This window comes from Amyelois transitella, chromosome 4, assembly GCF_032362555.1.
Source record: "Amyelois transitella isolate CPQ chromosome 4, ilAmyTran1.1, whole genome shotgun sequence".
NCBI classification, from domain to species: domain Eukaryota; kingdom Metazoa; phylum Arthropoda; class Insecta; order Lepidoptera; family Pyralidae; genus Amyelois; species Amyelois transitella.
Window position 1 is genome coordinate 10,843,147 of NC_083507.1, and position 22,583 is coordinate 10,865,729.

At 39.2% G+C, this 22,583-nt stretch overlaps 4 protein-coding genes across 5 annotated transcripts; 2 read left to right on the top strand and 2 right to left on the bottom strand.

Moving 5' to 3' along the window:
* Positions 1-346: 346 nt before the first annotated feature.
* LOC106138629 (zinc finger protein 91) lies at positions 347-9,864 on the bottom strand. 2 transcript variants are annotated; one of them, XM_060954693.1, is made up of 7 exons: positions 9,771-9,864; positions 9,492-9,648; positions 7,610-7,742; positions 6,293-7,400; positions 5,367-6,045; positions 4,740-4,901; positions 347-3,858 (listed from the first exon to the last, which is right to left on the bottom strand). In XM_060954693.1, the coding sequence occupies exons 2-7, from the start codon at positions 9,609-9,611 to the stop codon at positions 1,153-1,155; spliced, it is 4,908 nt and encodes a 1,635-aa protein (XP_060810676.1). In that variant the 5' UTR covers positions 9,612-9,648; positions 9,771-9,864; the 3' UTR covers positions 347-1,152. The 2 variants fall into 2 exon arrangements, with proteins under 2 accessions (XP_060810676.1, XP_060810677.1); XM_060954694.1 differs by having other exon boundaries at positions 9,492-9,660.
* Positions 9,865-10,522: 658 nt separating this feature from the next.
* LOC106138624 (serine/threonine-protein kinase Nek9) lies at positions 10,523-12,704 on the top strand. The gene is made up of 2 exons (XM_060954419.1): positions 10,523-11,367; positions 11,750-12,704. The coding sequence occupies exons 1-2, from the start codon at positions 10,757-10,759 to the stop codon at positions 12,240-12,242; spliced, it is 1,104 nt and encodes a 367-aa protein (XP_060810402.1). The 5' UTR covers positions 10,523-10,756; the 3' UTR covers positions 12,243-12,704.
* Positions 12,705-12,930: 226 nt separating this feature from the next.
* LOC106138633 (protein arginine N-methyltransferase 9-like) lies at positions 12,931-17,331 on the top strand. The gene has a single exon (XM_013339842.2). The coding sequence runs from the start codon at positions 13,693-13,695 to the stop codon at positions 15,889-15,891; it is 2,199 nt and encodes a 732-aa protein (XP_013195296.1). The 5' UTR covers positions 12,931-13,692; the 3' UTR covers positions 15,892-17,331.
* A 468-nt stretch (positions 17,332-17,799) lies between these two features.
* On the bottom strand, positions 17,800-22,146 carry LOC106138632 (large ribosomal subunit protein uL10). The gene is made up of 7 exons (XM_013339841.2): positions 22,000-22,146; positions 21,733-21,823; positions 20,876-21,112; positions 20,448-20,604; positions 19,539-19,663; positions 18,612-18,848; positions 17,800-18,168 (listed from the first exon to the last, which is right to left on the bottom strand). Exons 2-7 carry the CDS (start codon positions 21,784-21,786, stop codon positions 18,028-18,030), a joined length of 951 nt encoding a protein of 316 aa, XP_013195295.1. The 5' UTR covers positions 21,787-21,823; positions 22,000-22,146; the 3' UTR covers positions 17,800-18,027.
* Positions 22,147-22,583: the final 437 nt, after the last annotated feature.

Genomic DNA, 22,583 nt, shown 5'->3' on the forward strand with positions numbered 1-22,583 from the left:
TGTTAGAATAGAGTAGTTTGTTATTCTGAGTGTTTCCATGAACAAAACTGACAGTGATTCGTTCTATGTTAAAATACATACATACATACGGTCACGTCTATATCCCTTGCGGGGTAGACAGAGCCAACAGTCTTGAAAAGACAGAATGGCCACGTTCAGCTATTTGGCTTAACGATAGAATTGAGATTCACTAGTGACAGGTTGCTAGCCCATCGCCTAAAAAATAATCCCAAGTTTGTAAGCCTATCCCTTAGTCGCCTTTTACGACATCCATGGGAAAGAGATGGAGTGGTCCTATTCTTTTTTGTATTGGTGCCGGGAGCCACACGTTAAAATATTCATGTTAAAATATTCATGACAAGTTGAATAAATAAATATTCGTGCAATTACTCGTAAATATTGAAAGAGGATTGAATATTTATTTTGTAATAAAATTGTGGCCTTCATTCAATCACTAAATACACTTCAAATTGAATATTTCCGATTAGTAAAATATAGGTATTACTGAAAAGACTATTTTATACTAAAAACATTTGAATTAAATTTCTGTACAAAATTACAAATACTGCAAAAATTCCTACACCTTTTAGGTACATTTCTACATTGTTCCGACACGTACATATTCTAGTCTCTTCATTTTAAATGCTTAACAGCACACATACTTTATAATCTCATACGAGAAATAAAATTTTGAAAATGCTAATATTTATTTCTATTATAATCTTCACTATCATGATTTATAAATGGTGTTTGTTACTTAATTATTCGCTTTCGCTGCCTTTTGCCACGATAACCTGCAACGTGAGGGTCCTTTTGCGACGACTATTGTCAGATAATGTATGTATATCTTAAATTTAATATATACATAAATCTTTTTTAAGAAGAACATTTTCATACTGAATTTCTACATAGTTTAGACAGACATTGCCAGCCACCAAGCAGAGACGAAAATCTGCATCTCCAGTTAATAGTCATATACTCATAAAAATTATTGAATCCATTTCAAAAATCGAGAATGTCTAACTCAGACTGGTGAGATCATTACCAGAAGAAAATGTTTGTCACTTAGTTGTATAGCTATATGATATAAATCTGCGCGATTCCCTCTAAATCTGTACAATCAATCGGATTTGAGCCAGTCGAGTCACACATTCAATCGATAGTTATAACGGGAATACTGATATCGATATCCATCGAGTCGTCATCGGTGAGGTGCACCACGTCCTCGTCTTGAGCCTGCTGGTTCTGATACAGCGAGAGCACATCCGATATGATCGGAGACTGCGCCATCAGGTGGAGGCTCCGCTCGTCAGGGTCGGGCTCCGCCACCGGCGCCTCCTGACTCTCTTCGTCCTGACTTTCCACCGTAGTCTTAATATCACTCAAATTAATATAACCACTGTCATTCTCCGCCTTTTCAGCTTCATCGTCCTGGTCTTCCTGGCCGTCGTCGTGGCCGTAATATTTTTCGTCATCTTTCTCATCTTTGGGCACGTACGTGTTTATCAGGACTAGGAGGTTCGCTTCGCACGTGAACACTTTCGAAGGGTCGGCGTCTTCGACGTCGCATTGATGGCGCGAGAATAACTTAGAGGATGTGAAATACTTCTTGCAACTCTGACATTGGTTCTGTAGATGTGCACGATAGTGGTTGTGAAGATTGGGGAACTCATCGCCGCAAACAACACAGGGCTCCGCCTTCACAATAGCTCTGTAGTGCATTTTTTGTGTAGATTTATGTACAGTCTTCATGTGCTTCATGAACGGGCCGTATTTCACGAAGTGCTCGTTGCACTTCCGACACTTTATCGGCTTCTTGTTGTATTTTCTACTTCTATGCGAGAACGCGTGAATGTTGAACGCGTCCATCGTTTTGAACTTGTGCGGACAGAAACGGCACGAGATCGAACCGGACCCTCTGTGGATCTTGAGATGCTTCAGCTCTGAACTAATTCTTGTAATCGGTTTGAAGCAGAAGGTGCACTCTTGGTATTTAGACTCGAGACTGCCGTCGCATCGTTCAGCGGTCTCGTCGTCACTCTCGATACTACACAAGTGATTATCGAAATCTGTCCGGGAGAAGAAGTACTCTCCGCATTTCTTGCACCTATTTTCCTCGTGGTAGTCCAAGTGCCTGTGCAGATTGAACACAACTTTCTTACAAATGGGACACTCCTCTTCGATAGACTCTTTGGGCAAGACCACCCACTCCTTATCGTCCCCGTGGACCTCCCTCATGTGGGTAATCATCTCTCGGAAAGCGACAAATGTCTCGTCACAATGTTCACACTTCGTCGGGTTGTCAACGTTCAGCTGCGAGAAATGATGATTCTTGTGTTTTCTATATGCAGTCATCGTGTTAAACTTCCTATTGCAGTAGATACAGCCAAAGTACCCGATAGTCCGATGGTATATCTTGTGAGTGCTCAAACAATACTCGTTTTCAAATACCTTGAAACAATAATCACAAACAATATCCTTTCTATCTGACGAAGCTTCTTTATTAACCAAGATGTTATGCTGTGTTCGCAAGTGGCAGTCCAGCTTCACTTGCAAATGGAAAGCTTTGTAGCAGACGTGACATTTGATCTTCCTCGGATGCGGCTCGGTGTCGCCTATAAGCTTCTTCTTGTCACAACTGAACGCCAAGTGTCCCTCTAAGAACCTCAGCGAACTGAAATAGTCGAAGCAGTAGTTGCATCGCAGTGAGTTGTGATAATCAAGGTGCCGTTCATAATTTCCTTTACTAGCTAGAATTTTGAGACAGACAGAGCACTGTAGGTCCTTTAGCGGGCCAGTCAGAGCCTGCTCGTTGCGCTCCGCGATCCACGTCTCCTCTATATTGTGAACGTCGCGCAGGTGATGGTGCAGATCATAGCCCTTGATAAACATCTCGTCACACTGCGTGCACTTGAGCGGATTGTCAAGGAACTTGGTGGTCAAATGTCCCTTGATGTGTATCCTGTGACTCTTCAGCGATATCGTTTTCTTTCCGCAGAATTTGCACTTGAAGAACTCTGGTTTCCTCAAGTGCCTCTCCTCGTGGTTCTGAAGCCGCCGTTGATCTAGGAACACTTTTGCGCACAGTTTGCACGAGTAATACATCGGCGCGGGCGCGTCGGGGTCTGTCTTAATCATCTTGCTATCTGGATGCGTTCTTTTGATGTGCCGAATCAAATGCAGCAAATCCGGGTAGAACCGCGTGCATATAGGACACTTAACCTTGTCCTTCCGCAACTTCTCTATACGCTTTTTATGACATTGGTTGTCGAAATTATGACCTTTTAGATGACGTTTGAAGTACTCCTCGTCGATGTATCCTTTCCCGCAGATGTTGCATTTGAAGGGGCCATTAGCGTCTTCGTAATGTTCTCTGATGTGGTAATCCAATCTCCTTTTGTTCGTGAACTGTAGCTGGCAGATGTGGCATTCGTGCCTGTTACCGAATAGTGAAGTTTTCGATTTGTGCCAGGTGACGTGACATTTGAGTGAGTTCTCCGAATCGCAGACTTTACCACACAGATGGCACGTGTGACTTCCATCGAAGGCGGTCTTGTCCGCGTTCTCCGGTAGTATATCACCGACCACAGTATTCTGAGAGCTCTCGCCCCTCTTGTAATGTATGGCCATGTGTGAGAGATAGACTTTTCTGTATTGGAAGACTCTCTTGCAAATGGAGCACTGGTAGTCCTTGTTCTGGAAGCGGGTCTGCTTGTGGAAGTTCATGTGCGCGAGCGCAGCGCGCAGGTGCTTGCTCTTGCGGTTGCAGATGGCGCACGTGAGGTGCTTGGGGTCGATGTGCGGGTCCTTGTAGTGCGAGCTCATGTGCAGCCTGTAGTGGCGTTTGAAGCGGAATGTCTGCAACAATACGTATCCAAATTATTGTGCTTATTCAGCTATTCTCTTGATTTGTAATAGCTTCACTACCGTAGAATAATCTATGAAAAAGCTTCTGTTGCTCATCTCGGTGCCAAATCATGTCAAAATCGGTCCAGGAGTTTTTAAGTTTATTATTGAGAAACAAAATGTCAAAAATACAAATCTTGATCTCAATGACTCTTTCTTAGTTTAGTTACTTACGTTAGTTTGAGTGCTAACCGATGATCTTAGTATGAATGGAAAACATAATGAGGAAACTCGCATATTCAGCCAACTGAATGTGTAACCATGATGCAGTATCATGGTAACACATTCAGTCGTAAGCCGAGGTCAGACGATAAACGTTTCGATGTTTAAAGATGCAGCCCAGGCTCCTCCCCAGTGATGACGTCACGAGACTAACTTCAGAAGGAAGCATAGGCGACACTTGACGGCCTCTGTGGCGCAGCGGTAGTGCGCTTGTCTGTGTCACCGGAGGTCCCGGGTTCGAATCCCGGCCAGGGCATGATGAGAAACGAACTTTCTCTGATTGGCCTGGGTCTTGGATGTTTATCTATATACGTATTTATTATAAAATATAGTATCGTTGAGTTAGTATCTCGTAACACAAGTTTCGAACTTACTTCGAGGCTAACTCAATCTGTGTAATTTGTCCCGTATATATTTATTTATAAAGTACCCGAAACCGCCGAGCTTGCATGAAGAGAGTTATGAATGTGGATGAAGCAAAGGAAGTGTGCAGGGATCGTGGCAAGTGGAAAGAGGTAGTCTCTGCCTACCCCTCCGGGAAAGAGGCGTGATTTTATGTATGTATGTATGTATGTATATTTATTTATTGGTGAAGGCAGTTTATCACTCACCTCCTTACACACGAAGCACTCGACCTTGCTCTCGATGTTGTTCCCGACGTTGGCGTGCCAGTTGACGTGCCTCTTGAGCGAGATGAGCGTGCCCAGGGTCTTGCTGCAGATGGGGCACGTCAGGCCGCTCAGGTTCACGTGCGGCGCCGCCGTCGACGGAACCTGCGAAACGAAACACGATTATAATGTTTGCTATAAAGAAAAAGATTAACTTTTTTTAAAGTTAAGGTATCCAATTTATATGGTAAGCATGTGGCAGTAACTGTTTTTAAATTTATGAAAAAAAAAAATGAAAAATATTTTATTTGGAAACAAAAACAAGTACAATTTAAGTAACATAGGATAACGATGACATCTGCAGAAGTTATGAAACTGTGTCGCATTTTCATAACTTCTGCAGTTTAAATTTATTTCGGAGAATTAAACTGCGATCCGCGATGAGTTTTTACTATTGAATGGTCTTACGTTAGTATCAAGTTACTAACAAACTCTGGATGACTGTAAAAGGCGGTACAAGTACTAGTTAACAAGTCCACCAGCAATTAATACTTAAAACTTGTAATGCTATGTAAAATAATTGTCAGAATCATCATTTCCTACACTCATTAATTAAATAAATTAGCCTACCTCCAAGCCGTTGTGACTCTGGATGTCTTCCAGGGGCTCCGTCTTCGTCACAACGACCTCACAAAAATCCGCCAGCTCCGAGCCGCCCTGCAACTTCGGCACCTTCGGCTTGGGCACTTGTTTCAGCCGGTGAATCAACTTGATATGATTCGCTAATCCACTGCACGCCTTGAACTTCTCCCCGCACTGGGCACAAGTGTACAAATTCCTCGGTTTAATATTAGCAGTGATGTGCTTCTGATTGTGCTCGTTAACGGCACTGACTTTCATCTCGATGTCGCAAATGAGACAACGCACAGAGCAGTCTTTGAGATTTATCTTCGCTCGCTTGTGGCCGGAGCTCATGTTGTGTTTTGTGCGCTTGTGCTGGACAAGGAGACGTTTGTACGAGAACATCTTCTCGCAAATATCACAAGTCAGATCCTCGGCTTCTTCTTGACTAGACTCTGAATCGCTCGCTGCGTATTTCTCTGTCAGTAAGCTGGTTGAAGCATTTTTGTCTGGTGCTTCGATTTTGATTTCCACAGGTTCAGAAGAGTTGGAATGGATTTTCATGATGTGAGTCTCGAGAGATTTCTTGTAAGAGAAAGATTTTATGCAGTAAGGACATTTGTTGGGTCCATGCGGCATGTAGCCGGTGTAGCTGGTGTCCGAGTTCAGCTCTTCAGCTGGGCTGGCCCTGCAGGACAAAAAGAAAGTTTGCTATAAAAAAAATCTCAGCGCTCGCTGTGCCAAATATTGACATTAAATTTCATATTGAAAATGACAAAGGTAAACAAGATTGTTGGTTAATCAAAGGGAGGTAGGTTAATAAAAAAGCATGCAAAGGAACTTATATATACAATCCCAGGGTCATAGTTATTGCTATATCCCGAGCACTTTTATGCAGGTCCAAACCGGAATTATAACCAGAGAAATAATATTACCTGGAGTCATCATCACAGTCCGGCGCGCCGACGTCGTTGACGTGCCCCGCCAGGTGCGCCACCAGCAGGTCCTGCGAGGCCAGCCGGCGCGCGCACACGCGGCACTGGAAGCGGCCCGGACTCTGCACCTGCCGCAGCTCGAAGTGCACCGCCCGCAAGTGGCTCAAGTAATTCTGCACCCGCGATATAGATTTATCACACATCGGACAGTCATAACTAGTCACCGGCCTCTTCTCCGGACACTTGTTGAAATGTTCCGTGTGCACGTTGAAGTCGTCGAAGATCTGCCCGCAGTACATGCACGGGATTGCCACGGGCTCCTTCGGCAGTATTATAGTATCCACTTTCGGCACGGCGGCGTGAATCACTCGCATGTGCTTCCGCAGGTTGTCCAGCGTCTTAAACTTGGCCGTGCAGATGTCGCAGTCGAGTTTCCCGACGCCGGGAACCTGGTCGATCGGCTGTAGAGATATGAGCAGCTCCTTCTGCGGAGAAACTTGGGGCGGCGGCAGTTTCCCGCTGCACGTGCCCATGTGCCTCTTCAACATAATTTTCAGCTTGAATGTTTTGTCACACTTCTCGCAGCTCAATTTGTCCTCGGCGTCCATCGCGTCCTCCCCGAAGTCGTCATCTCTTGGTATATCGACGAGGGCGTTCTGTCCTAGCGCCTCTCTCGTGTGAACTCGCATGTGGCTTGCCCGACTTCGCCGTTTCGTAAACACCTTGTCGCATTTGTTGCATTTGAAATGTCCTTCCTCCTTGAGGAGTGGCTCGTCGGAGTCGGTTTCCATTGAGAATTGCGAATTGTCATATTCGTAATCAGAATCGGCGTAGGACGTGTTAGGTGACTCGACTCTAGGTCTCTTTTTGTGTGAATTCTTGAGTTCCTGAACGCGTTTGGAGCTGCCTGGTGGGTCGAGTGAGCGGGAACCCACGGAGGCGGCGTCGACGCTGCGGCTGCGGCTTCTCTTTCGACTCCTGTTATTTGGGGTCTGGATGTCGGTGGATGACGACGGTTTAGATAGTTGGTTGGAGGTGTCCGTGTGTGTCGAGAAAGCAGAGTCACTGCTCTGTCTGTTGGGAGGTGGTGGTGGGGTAATGCTGAAACCTAAAATTATATCTCTTATTTGTAACCATAATTTGATTTCTGCACTGCAAAACAATTACCAAAACTTGGACTAAATCCAAAGCATGTTATATGAAAATTTTAGTATAGGTACAGGAGAACCTTAAGAGACAATAATTTTAATATAATGGCAGTAGCAAACAAAGGATCCACTCATTACTCATTTTTAACTTACTCATGATTAAACTTACCAGGTGGTGGTACATAGTTCCTTCTGAGCTCTTGATCAGCTCTCTCGCACTGCTGTTTGAAGATGTAAGCACTGCTCAGCTTCTGAACACACTCCGAGCAGATCTTGTCTGGCAATCCATCACCTTCATACACCTGAAACAAAGTAAACCATGATTAATCGCAAAAACGACAAGGAAATTGTGTTTATCATCATGAGTTTGAAGTTGAAGTTTCCGTTCCCGTTAGGCTCATCGAGAATTCAAGGAGGTGACAACAGGTCACGATGGAGCGCCTTCAATAAGAAAGGGAGAAAGTACTAAGATAACTGGCCGCGGGCCCCGAAACACTTCTGTGGAAGGTGCAATCGGGAACACGCAGAGATGGGAGAGAAAGTACTAAGACACAATGAAACTTAAACTTAAGGTTTATCCTTCCTCGTAGTCGATAACAAAACTAGTACTAATACTAATTAAGTAGCAACTAATACTAATTAATATGCAATTAATGAATAAATGCGTGTGCAGAGTGCGTTAGTATAGTTATAATGATATATAATATAGAATAGTTCGAAAATGAAAAAAACTTATGGCTGAACGCCCAAGAATGAAAAATTATGCTGTTAAACCCTAAACGACCATCAGAAAACTGTTTCAAACTCGAGCAACATAGACGTCAAAGGTCAAATCTCGCAGGGGCATAGCAACTAATTTTGTTTGTTCAAAACCTCTTAATGGACTGATCATAATGAAATTTTGTTCCTTAAAAATTCTAAAAAATGTAAATTATAGGAAAGGACATGGGTTCAAGCAGGTGACAGAACCCATGGTTGTAAGCTCGACCCCATGGTTGAAAGCTCCTAAGATATAAATCCACTTCCATTCAAAGTACAAAATGATGCAAATGGACCCATATTCTTAAAATTTAAACATAAATAAATTTTTATTATAAATCCATTGTGAAAAATAAAATCATATTCAAAAAGGAAGTCCTCTTTTTGTTCTCTTTTATCTTTCTGTAACAGGCCAAAAGTGAAAGAATGGTAATTCTTACCAGATTCTCAAAGATTCAGTTGTTAGACTCTGGAGTAAAGCAAAAAATGATGGATTTGCATTAGCCGAGGACACTGAAGTAAAATGGCCAACGTCACCGAAATCCAGCTGGTAGGTTTTGAGTGTTGCTTAATTATTGAGACAGAAAGACAAAATGTCACTTTTTTGGATTTTGTAAAATCTCTCAAATTTGTTTTTATATTTACTATGTACAAAATGGACCCCTCTATAATATAAATATGTATAAGGGTATATTGATAATCTACTCAAGAACATTTGATGTATTTGATAGCCACTTGTGAGATTTCAAGTTTTTGGGATCGCCAGCACTTGTGGCCGACCTTTAATTTGGGAGACTTAAGGAATTTCTGATTATCAATTTGTTAATTTAGGTTAAGTGTCAAGCACTCTTTAGGTATTACAGGATAATTGCTATTATCAGTGCTATTCACAAACCTGAATGACACAAAATCATATTATGAACATTGATGGATGAACTAGAATGGATCATAAGGTGGTTATTGTTAACAAAATGAGTAACAAATTGAAATATGACAATCAAAACCCTATATATAAACCCATAATGATTCTGATGTTTAAATCATATTGATATATTTGATCACACATTGAAAATATCATAGGATGGTATTAATTGAGAAAATATCTTTTATTTGTATGCCTTTTCATAAGAAAAAGAGATAACTCTTTTTAGGCAGTTAAAGCACATTGTGTCCGACATTTAGGGAAACTTTAGTAATCAAATCCACTTTAAATTGCTCAATCAAAGCTGTATAAAGTGTCGAATTTCTTCACAATTCATAAGAAATGTATGTCCAGTGAAAATAAACCTTACCTTGACTGTTGTGCATTCCATTACCATCTCCGCCAGTTGTAATGCATTGTCCACTGTGAAGATTGAATAGAAGTCGCCCAGCTTCAGGCAAAGCCTGCATTTTCCCAATTTGAGAGCCATATTGATTTCTTCTCCGAACTTCACTTTCTCATCACATCTGTGAAACACACTGTATAGATAAATCAATAAAGAATTTATTAATTTGATGCCACAGAAAACACATCGAGTTATCACTTCAAAAAAAAATTTAAAATATACCACAAATTAAATAAAATTTACCTCGAAAACCGGCTAACTCCATCTTCACAAGCCGCAATCAAAATGATAAAGTGCGTTTTGTTTCGTCCATTCGCCCTCTACACCTCTACTCTATAAAGTTCATTGTATTCACAAAATCAATTAATTCACAAAAATCATATTTGGAATGATTCCGTACCAAATTTTAATCATAATCTTAAGAAATATTGTTTTTCTGAAATACCTACCTCATGTACATATGTATTGTGCAGAAAATAGAATTAAATTTTCATCAAATCAAAAAATAAAACTAAACGTTTGTAAAAATTGAAGGGTTTAGATCATTCATTCATAGTTTGGTTATAGGCAGTGGTTGACGATTTTCTCGATAGACGAATAAATCAGTCGATTATAAAGGGGCTCTCTCTTCATCGTGTCGAAAAAAAAAGTGTAGCCTCAGCCAGCAGCCAATACAAGTCAAGATCATAAAGTAAAATACGTATAAGTATATACTGGAAAACTCCTGAAGAAAATGCTGCAGTGCAGTTTGTTACCGCCTCTTCGGCACTGAAGTTTTGGAAGCGGAAGAAAATTTAGTTTTAAGTAATTTTGACGTCAACCAATGGTAAAAGATATGACAATTATTAAGTGATATTGAAATGTCCCATAACAATGCATAAAAAATTTGAATTTGAACAAGCCAAGCAAGACCAGTGTTACCGGCTGTTTGTCAATTTTTCATCTTCGCAACTATTTGTCATTGTCACGATTTGTCAGTTTAGCGCTGAATCGTTATAGCCAATGAAGAATTAGCATTATCAGCTGACACAGAAAATATAAACAAAAGAAATGCAAAACAACATAGGTATGTTGTACCAATAAATCTTATTTATGTCGTTATTTTATGAATATATCCCATCCCACAAATAACAGCAGAGACGAATTTGTTTGTTTGTGGTGGTAATTCTCTTAATGTCCTTATCCATAGTGAAAACTTTTCAAGCTTGTTCTGAAACTGAGAAATCATTATGTGCACAATAGCAGGCAATAATATTTTTAACCAATGGCATACAGATGCTAATATTATATCTGGATTTTGTGATGTTCCTCTATATACACCAGCAGAAAATTCAAGCATCGGGAAAGACTATACAGAGATAGAAATCGTGGCAATCCTTTGGTCTTATAATATTTACAGAACTAAAGATTCGTTTTATATATCAGGAATATGGGGAGGGAAAAAAGTGGAATTCAGAAGAATAATTTTACCTCCGGAATGTTCAACACACGAAAAGGTTTTAATTACAGGGAATGATTATTACCTGTTCTTTGTCCAAAGAAATATTGGAAAGTTGTGGATAATGGATGAAAGTGACTGTGTTAAGGAAATAACTTTTAATGAGGCACCTGTTGACAACAGTCCAAAAAGGAGGAAAGAAGATTATAGCTTTGGAAAAATAAGGGCTACAAATGACAGTTTCCTCTGCCACACAGATGATGGTATTGTTTATGCTGGATTGCTTCCCAGCTTGGTGAATACAAAACATTGCACTGGATCAGTATGTGATATATCTTGTGGTTATGAACACTGTATGCTCCTGACTGATGTTGGAAGAGTTTATACTTGGGGCAACGGGAGGTTAGTAGGTATCACACATTGCTAAATTATTTTCCTTGTGGGGTAGACAGAGCCACAGTCTGAAAAAGATTGAAAGGATATATTATTAAAATGAAATATGTCTAATGTGTTTTTTTTTTGTGTTTACATGGCTCTTTGGCTAAATGACAGAATAGCGATTCAAATAGTGACAGGTTGCTAGCCCATCGTCTAGAAGAAGAATTCCAAGCTTATTATTAGTATATCCCTTAATTGCATTATATGTCATCTATACAAAAAAAATAGTGATCTTATTCTAAATTGCCAGGAACCAAACAATGTAATAACCAATTGTTTATTCGCCAAATATTTTGCTTGTTTTATTTTAATTTGTTCTCATGCTCTACTGCAATTTCTATTTTAGGAGACTACAGTTGGGCCATGGTGATTTGGATAATTTAGAAACCCCTACAGAAGTGGAAGCTTTGGCTGGGATAAAAATAGTCAAAATTTGTGCTGGTGGTTGGCATTCGGCAGCTTTAAGTGAATTCGGGGATTTGTATGTGTGGGGGTGGAATGATATGGGCCAATTAGGGACTAGAAGCAAAGATGAAGAGGAAACAGATGCCAGTTTACCAAATAGTTTTGGTTTACCAACATTAGTAGATATTTATGATAGTAATAGAGAAATAGTTAATGCAAATGTAAAGGATATAGCTTGTGGATCCAGACATACAGCTATTATCCTAGAGGACAATAGTGTATGGACTTCAGGATGTAATAAATATGGTCAACTAGGTCTTGACCACAGATTATATCCAAAAGTTAGTTATTATAAAAATACTCTTAAAACTGAAGTTAACTGTAAATTAATGTGTGGACCGTGGACCACAGTGCTTCAGAGGTTGTCATTTTAAAGAGCTGTGGTCCATATTTCAGAACACCTTGGACCTGACAAATAATATTTTAATGAAATTTTTGTTTGGCAATGAATCATATACATATAAATACATTATTGTATTAAAAAGTGCCGTGTGGTTCCCGGCACCAATACAAAAAAGAATAGGACCACTCCATCTCTTTCCCATGGATGTCGTAAAAGGCGACTAAGGGATAGGCTTACAAACTTGGGATTTTTTTAGGTGATGGGCTAGCAACCTGTCACAATTTGAATCTCAATTCTATCATTAAGCCAAATAGCTGAACGTGGCCATTCAGTCTTTTCAAGACTGTTGGCTCTGTCTACCCCGCAAGGGATATAGACGTGACCATATGTGTGTATGTATAAAAAACTGTATAAGTTTACATATTATGAAAGACAAAATTACAATTTTATAATTCTACTATATTTAAAATAAAGCCAAATACTTAAAACTACACACTAATGTTTTTATTTAAATTTGAACCCCTTGGTAGAGATCGTGGCATGTGGAAAGAGGTAGTCTCTGCCTACCCCTCCGGGAAAGAGGCGTGATTTTATGTATCTATGTATGTATGGTAGGGTACCCATAGTGCAGGCAGCATTCCCGCTGTGCAAGAAAGCTGCCCACGTAGGCATGTTAACTAACATTCCATCTAAAATTTTAACTCATTTCGTGTGTAGTAAATATTTACAAGATATCTTAAAGTTTTTATAATTATGTATTATATTTTGCCCAAACAATTTATTTTACGACATCTTCGCCCACGAAATAGATATGTAGCGGTTCTATTCTATAGTGCTTAAATAACTCGCCACGGAAAAAAAAATATAAGTAATATAAAAAGTTTACATAACTTTTGTTTTGTTTAAAGAGAACCGCTACCAATCGATGTCCTCCATTTTCGCAGTCGGCTAAATTTCTAAAACCTTCTCCTAAGTGTAACGAACACTTTAGCATCAAAATCGATTTGCGAGACGCGAGATAATTGCGGACAAACAATACATGTAGGTCAAACTGAGAACCTTTTTTTTTGAAGGGGGTTATAAATTTTTGGAACGCATACATGAACTGATCGTCCATAATAAGATGAATGTCAATGTCATGTGTCAAATATGACGTAAATGGCCAACCATTAGTTCATTTCATTCATTCACTTCGCTTTTGGAGTCTTGTGCATGTTGTTTGTTTTCTCGCAAAAATTAGAAAGATTTTTCAAATTCATCTAGGTAGGTAATTGTAGTGCACATGCACAGAGATAAAGTTGGTGCAAGGGCACTGGAGCGGGAGTAATCAATCAATGATAGTCGGTTATTGATTTTCAATTGCCACTCCATTGCCTCGCTTCCGCGTCGGCGTTACTGAGTCGTGCCGACAAAGTGCAACAGTTGAATTTATCGATTTTGTCAATGCTGCGTAATTAAAAACCTACCAAAGTGCAGTGAAAATGGAGGATATTGCGAAAGAATACATCAAGTACGCTCGATATTTATCTACAAATGGCTGCTACAGCAAAGCCTTTGATACGTACATGCTCGCTTTCGATAAGAACAGGGCACTAAAGCCCTTGTTCGAGGTGGAGTTTCGCGCCAATTTCATCCGGCTGAATGAAGTGCTGGCCACAGCCAACAAGATGGAAGAGATCTTCTGCTATTTCACGCGCGCCATCGATGCTTTTCCGGACAATATCCACCTTCTAAACGATATCGGCAAGTACCTTTACAAATTCGCCTTCTACACCGAAGCATGGTGTCATTTTCAGAAAGCATTACGTATTAATTACACTTATGTAAATGCTGAAAAAAATCTCAACTCTGTTAAGAATTTGCTCATGGAGCGTTGGCACTTCCGAATGCTTAATGATAAGGTCAGGAATGAAGCTTACCGTAAAGCAATCAAGGCTAAAGCTGTCCCATTCAGAGATAATGTCCTTGATGTAGGCACGGGGTCAGGGTTGCTCTCTTTGTATGTGTGTGAGTGCTCTCCCAAGTCTGTCACTGCATGTGATGGGTCAAATGTTATGACCAGTATAGCTGAGTCTGTCATCATGCATAATAAACGATCTGAGATTGCCATCATCAATAAGATGTCTACAGCCTTGACCCCCAATGACTTGGGAGGAAAAGGCACCCTGCTGGTGACAGAGATGTTTGACGCAGGACTATTTGGAGAGCATGTATTGCAAGCTCTGGCCCATGCATGGGATAACTTGATGATAGATAATGCCAGGATTGTTCCTGGGAAAGCTGAATTCTTTGTTGCCCCAGCTAAATGTGACCACCTCAACCGCAAGTACCAGCTGTGCCACTCCAGCAAAGTCCTTCTGAACATTCCCAATGAGCATGTCCACATCATACCCTTTGAAGAGACTTATGATTGTGAAGATATTCATCAAATCAAAGACATAAAGTACATGGCTGATCCGAAATCATTACTGCAAGTAGATTTCAATGATCATGAGGATATCATGGACATTCTGAATGGAAAGGACCCATACCGGGTCAAATTCAAAGCTAAAGAGGATGGAGAGATCAACACCCTCATTGGTTGGTTCCACCTTTATTTGACCGACATTATCACTATCACCACCAATCCCAATGCCAAGAACAGAGCCAATGCTTGGCAGCAAGCTGTTTTCTTTGATAATATACCGACTCCTGTGAAGAAGGACCAGGTAACCACTTTTGATTTCCATGTAAATGGGGGTAAATTGAAAATGCTCCCCAACACTAAGAAGGAAATCATGAGGATCTCTGCTGAAACACTAAGGTTCCTGAATGATATTGAATTGGTGAAACTGATAACTGGAAGTATTGCCATGAACTGTGTTTACCTTGGGCAAATTGCTGATATAACCCTGACCAATATTGTGGATCTCTGCCCTTTTCCACTTTTTGGTCTTCTCATGTTGAAGCGAGGAGCTCAATCTCTGATATGCTGTGCCAAAACTGAAGTGGATAGTTCATTCTTTGAGAATATCTTCTTGATTAATAAAGTGCCCCTGTCTAAGGTTACTATTTTGGTAGGAGAAGAATGGGGTCCCGAGGTGTTCAGAGATGAGAAGTATCATGCCATATTTACTAATATCTTGGATTTGTGGGGGGATGTGGACTTGCGTCACAGGCACATGGCCCAGCAGCTAAGGCAGAACAACTTGATGCAAGGAGGTCTCTTCATGCCGGCCGACACCAAGTTGGTGGGGCAGCTGGTCAACAGCCACTGGCTGGACATCAACAACAGGGTTTATGATGAAAATGTTCACAACTATAAAATTGCCCAGCACGTGAATAAATATCAGGTGACTCAGAACTTCTGTATTGATTTCTCACACCTGGAGTACACACCTGTATCGGAGCCGACTGTCTTGGGTTCTTTCAATGATGAATCAGGCACAAATATTTTCACCATACCATTAACAGCTAATGGGCCCATTAATGCTATCTTGTGCTGGTACCAGCTGGAAATCATGGAGAATTTGACTGAAATATCCACCAATAGGAGGAACAGTTTCATAGATGGCATTGTATTTTTGGTTAATCCGAAACTGGAAATTATTAAAGGGCAGACTGTGAAAGTTTTGCGCTGTATGGATGAAGAGGGTGCATATAAGTTGATTGTTAAAGAAGATGAAGAAGTCAATCGTTGAATTGATCTAATGTTTCTTTAGAATTTTTGTTATGGATCTCATTATTTTGTTTACTGCCTATTGCATTTGATCTAGTTAATTGTTGAAACATATTTTTACTTACCACTACATATACAGACATGTAATGTTTAATATACACTTTATTCTCTTTTAGTCTGTTTTCTATCTACGTACTAAATTTACAGGGTGTAGAAGAAGCCTATTTATTATTGATATTTACTATTTAGAAATTAAGTATAGATTTACACCATGCTCATTTTAATAAATCCATATCTAAAATTGTCTGTAGAATCAAATCAAATCTATCCCAATTCTCCTTATATTAAAAATAAAGTTTATTGGCCAAATGTTTAGATTCATAAATAAAATTATATAAAAATGGTACCTATAATGTGCCATTAGATGTTTATTGTTACTAGGTGCTGTTCTAGGTGATTATTTAATTAAGCTTAAGTATTCCACTTAACCCCTATGAGCCGCCAACCCCATTGCGAATTTCAAGTGTTCTGCCCCACCGGCGGCTTGCTGGGGCAAAATGGAATGTTTTTCCATTAAACAAAGAGTGATTATATTTCACATAGGTTTACTATGTCCAACTTTTAACCCACATAATTAAAATGTCTATATTTTTACAGGAATTGTTAATTTTTAGTTGCCTACTATATTATAATTGTTGTATTTAACTACTATTAACTTTGCTCAAACCATTTTATTATTACCTGTCCAAGAGTTCAACTGATTGGATTCATATTTCTATATTCTTTTGTGGGAAATACAGAAGTAATATTAGCATGGTAGGATATCATGGATTTCTTCAAATCTAGTCTAAGAATATAATGATATAATCTTATACTGATCTCTATACCTACATAATAATTTCAACTCTTGGTGTTTGAAAAAGTGAAAAAAAAAAAAATATTTTAGAAAATAAATAATCTATTTTGGAGAGCATTTGTTTTATAGATGTAAATGGAATGGCGGGCTGTGAAATGAGTTTGGTTGTTAGGACCAATATTTGTATAAAGGTTTTCTGTGTTACGTCACAGACTCAGGGGCTAAAAGGACTGTAAGTAGCGCATGACAAGAAGTAGGTATGTACCTATTTATTTATATTGTACCTAGTGTTAGATATAAGGTTTATTAGCGAAGGTTTAAATTATCTATTACAATTCAAAAATCAATCGTAATTACTAATTAGCGAAACTCATTAAAATGTTCCCTTGTTTCCGTACGAGAGCACATACATATATGTATTTGAGATGAAAGTGATGTAAAAACACTTCTACTGGACGCCAGTTTGAAAGCTCTAGATATTTTATAAGTCATCGTCAGCATTGTTGTTACCAATCGGATTTAAATGTGCAACTTTCAGTGTTATCTAAATGTAAACAGTAGTGAATATTGATGTGATATTTCTGAAACTTAACATGAAATAAAACTTTGAATGTCAATGTTTCTTTTTCTTTCGTCCTTTTAAATCGGAGAATATTAATTATGTACTAGCTATTGCCCTCAACATCGTTAGCCGTAAAAAGTTCAATTATTTTAGCGTGATGCGCGTACGGACGAAATTCCAAAAATGACATTTTTGGCTTCTGTAGGTCTAAAGTAAAATATATTTATTTGATAGTTGGACACAAGGTATCCCTTTAACATATAGAATGTTCTCGAGCTTGAATCCAGGAATGTCTAGGGTTATGCCAATTGACTGATTACAAGCGAAGACTCGTACCTAACCATTTTACCGCGAAAAAATGCATGAACACAGGCCATTTTTTAAAAAACGTAACGTCCATTCGCGTATCTTCAATGCTAAGCGCCCGAAAAATATTCGCTGCACAACCGAGACGACTTCGGTGTTCGCTCTACTTAGAGGGAATAATAAATTTATAGAAATGAAAAAGAGAATATTTTTGAACATTTATTGACAAGTACACAAATGTAAGACACATCGGCCGCCATGCGGGCGTCCAACCCGGCGGCGCTGAGGGCCTCAACATTGTGATGCCGACAACAAAGGCTAGAACCATCCAGGCTTTCCGGACCTGTTCAATCACGTGTAAACAAGAATAATCTAGTTTTTCGTAGATGGACAGATCCGAATAACCGGATTTATCCAGTTCTGATGCGGTGGACTTAGTCAAAGAGCCCGAAGCCCATATCGTCATCGCTCTCGGGCTCCTCTTTCTCCTCCTTCTTCTCTTCTTTCTTCTCAGCCGCAGGCGCAGCGGCGGCCGGCGCAGCTGCTGCAACCACAGCCGCGAATTTGCTTGGGTCCTGTAATATAACAAAAGAAAATGAATAACGCATTGTACAATGGTTTTACACTACAGTAATGTAGAAAAAATGAAGAAATTCAATCTAAAGTTAGTATGACAGTGGGTGTTCATCCATTGTGAAGGATATCACTTTGTATCCAATAAAATTTGTATCTTCAAAATGCCAGTGCAACTCAAATGACGTTTGATCACACTAGGATAAATTTGAAGAGTTTAATTTTGTCTGAAAGCGAAGCCAGTGGGCTAATGTTACGCCCAATGGTATTAGAACAGACATGAAATTGTGTGAAATTCTTCAAAATTGGTGAAACAGGTCTTTCGGGTTGTGGTCACAGACGGACCCTAAGCTTCTCTCCAGAAGAGTGACAGAAGTGGGACTTACACCAGAGGCAAAGTGGTACAGCCGATGGTGAAAACAAATACCGATTAACAAAAACATACCTTGATGTACTCCTTAATAGTCTCCGCTTCCTTGAACTCAACCTCTGTAACTGCTGCGATGGCGAGCAAGTTCTTGAATCCGTTGGCGATGGAATGCGGCGCGGACGCCAGGGTGGGGTACCCGATCTTCAGCGAGACTGCGGCCACGTTGGCCACACCCTCCATGAACTTGGCGCGGAGGTCTTCCGGCTTGATGTCCAGGATGGCCGGCGCGAAGATGGTGCCAGAGTCGTACACCTGGAAGTGGTTTATTTGTTAAATTGGCCCATTTTTAAGTTGGTCTGTGTTCATACTGACAAGGAAAGTAAATGAATTTGTTGATTTTTTTTTTTAAATAACCATTTAGCCTAATAAAACATAGATTTTGCTGAAATTTGTCTAGTTCAATAAGGAATACCATTCAATTAGGAATCTTGAGAAGGAGTCCAAACGGTCATAAATATTGAGAATCAGTTCAGTTTATCTTTTATTTAGTTATTGATAAAAGTTCCTCTATATACTGTTAGTATTTTTTATATAGTTATCCAAAATAAATTCAATGTTGCACTGGAAATCAATTATTCACCAAACATAGTGAAAACGAATAAAGATCACAAAATGCAAATAATTTTCCAAAGGTAAATTATCAGAGTGCATGTAGTAAATGCACACTGTACTCAACACTTTGGGCTCCTGAGAAGTACCTAATTGTATTAAATTATTAGTTTAATTTCTTTCAAATATGTCTGTGATCTTTTTTTCTTATCCATCCATACAAATTTTATTAAGGGTGGATTTGTATTGTTATTTGTAAAGAGTAAAACTAAAGCACTGGACCTAATTTTGATTTTTGGCAAAGAGGTAGACTAGGCCTTTGGTAGTTACATAGGTTACTTTTATTTCCAGAAATACCCATTGCAAAAGTTCGGTTAATAATTAACTACATACCTGTTTGACAACCAGACCGTACGAGAAGGGAGAGATGTTCAACATGTTGAGGAGAGTGGCTTCGGAGGCTCCGACCTTGTCTCCCGGCTTCAGGATGGGCACATCGTTGATGATTTCAATGGAACCTGAACATAAGGACTTTTTGTCATATTTTCCATTCATAATACAGTTTCAAACTTACACTTACAGTTAATAAGTGTGAATTACACCATTGCTTTGTTTATCTTTGGCTTAAAGCAACAATATTTATTGAGAAAACTCTTGTTTGAATGCTTCATTGAGAAAAAACTTGCTCAATCAGATATTTAACATCTTATGTTGGTACCGTCATAGTAAGGTGCAAATCACTAAAAAAGATGATTCGAATTTAAAAAAATCCCTTATTTTTTGCTATAACAGATCATTAGAACCAAGCTAATAAGGAGTTTCAGAATTAACTGAGCACTGAACACCCATGATCATGCAGAAATTAAATTTAGAATTCTATTTAGTGGCAATTTTGTATCTTCAAAATGCCAGTGCAACCCAAATGATTTTGTGACCACACTAGGATAAATTTGAAGAGTTATTTTAGTCTGAAAGCGAAGCCAGTGGGCTAATGTTACGCCCCATGGTATTAGAACAGACACTGAAACAGATTTGCAAAATTCATTGCTAAATCACATTTTTTTATAATGTATTGCAAGAACTTGATCAGTAAAATAACTATAGGAAGTTGAAAGTTCAGGAATATATATAAACTAAAGGCGAAAAAAGGAGAACTGAAGGTGAGAAATAATCAATTGATCTACTCTGGTAGCAGTAAAGCCAAATCATCTCTTCTGCTACAACTTGTAAATTGATAAATGTAACCTTGAGACTTATACAATAAAGAGTTAGATATATAACATAACATAAGATAATCCTTACCCTTGGAAATCTTGGTGGGGATGGAAAGAGCCTGGAAGAAAGAAGTCTTCTCGGGTCCGAGACCAGTGTTGTGAGCGGGGATCACCACAGCCAGTGGGGCAATGGCTCCGGGACGCGCCGGGGCACGCACCTTGTTCTCAAGCAGCTTGTCACGGACCTAGAAGCATTTTGATCTAGTAAGAAATTGTGCATACCCTTACAAAATGCAGTTTTGAAAGGACTGTTTAATTTTTAATTTTATAAGTTGAACATGATATCTCAATTTCTTAACAGTCACGTAATACCGCTACTGCTGCATAAATACTAGGTGCAATAGCAAAGTTTTCACAGAGTATTCCACTTCTCCTTCCAGTAGTATTAATTTATTCTCAAGTAGTAGGTTTAACTGTGATTTCTTAGAAAAAAAATAAGGCAAAAACCCTACTTACTTCCACAAGGTCTCCACGGGTGAAAACGAAGCCAACATTTCCCTTGATGTGAGGGAGCAGCTTCTCCAGAGCTGGGTTGGTCTCCAAGTGGTCCTTGATGGCTTTACGCATCATGGTGTTCTTGCCCATCAGCACGATGCTGCTGCCGCGGAGGGAGATGCGGATCTGCTGCATCTGCTGGGAGCCCACATTGTCCGCACCCACAATGAAACATTTTGGGTACTCGTCTAGGAGTTGCTGTAATTGAGAGTATTATTTTTACTAATATGTACAATAAGTATGTTAGTGTATAATGTGACTGTAAGTGGTGATCTAAATAATATTATACAATCTTTTTATTACCTCATATCTTACATTTGGGTCATTCAAATGAAGTAGGTATGTAATACAGATGAATTAGTCATTAAAATTGCATTGCCACTTAGGTATTGGGGATAAAACGCAGACTGGTAATATGTAATACAATTATCTGCAAGAATGAACTTTTAATCATGCAATCTATTAGATAACATAATGATTAAAAGTTATATAGCTAATTAATGTCTAAAATTAATAATTATTAAACCATACATCTAAAAATTGTCTTTTAGACTTTTTGAGGCTGGCTCTGGTTACCCTATAAGGGTAACAATATGTTTACGACAGTAAACAAAAAAAAAACAAAGTTTGTTTCTACAAAATGCCAGTGTAACCTTAATAGCACTGAAGATCGCACTAGGATAAATTTGAAGAGTTGCTTTGGTCTGAAAGCCAGGGAGCTAATATTACGCCCCATGGTATTAGAACAGACATTGAAACATGGCAGTCTTGAAATAGGTTATGATCAACGTGTCGTAAGTAAAAAGTGAATAACTTACGATTATCTTGGTGAAGTAGTTTGACTTCCAGGTAGCCTTGTCCTCCCTAACCATCTTGACGTGAGAAAGGGACTTCGAAGAAATTTAAGGACTGTAAAGTGAAATAATGTCAAATTAACACCATCAACATTAGTACTAACAATATTCTTTAAATATGTATTTACAAGCACTATAACACCACTAAAATTACACTTTTTCGACTGTAAAGTAATAAAACTCTAGGATTATTGTAATAATTAACGATTATTTCGCGAAATATGAACTTACCAAGACCAAACGCACATATCACTGTGCGGGACAAATTTAAAATGGCGGATTTTAAAATCAAGCCTCGCTTTTTAACCTTGAGTGACAGTCAGTTTCATGTGTGACATTGACACATAATTTGTTTCGGCTAGGACTAGGGCTTTCAAGTCCAAGAAATATATTGGATGATACTCATCACGATATTTAGAAGGAAATTAATATGCCCAAATAAGACTCGCGAATCATAACTTTGATTCGCTAACCATACCAATAACATTTCTGCATATTTTTATTTCTATGGTTTGCAAAGCTGGCATCTGGCGGGTTTCTTTCGCAAATTTAAGATAAATTATTTGTTACATACATAAAATCACGCCTCTTTCCCGCCGGATCCCGGAGGGGTAGGCAGAGACTACCTCTTTCGTCTTGCCACTTTCTTCGCTTCATCCACATTCATAACTCTCTTCATGCAAGCTCGGCGGTTTCGGATACTTTTGACCTGACCCTTTACCAGGACGCCCTTAATTTGATCAAGATACGTTCGTTTGCTTTTTTGTTTGCTTCAAAAAATATTTAAATCTGTAGTTGTTTGTAGTCTAAACTCT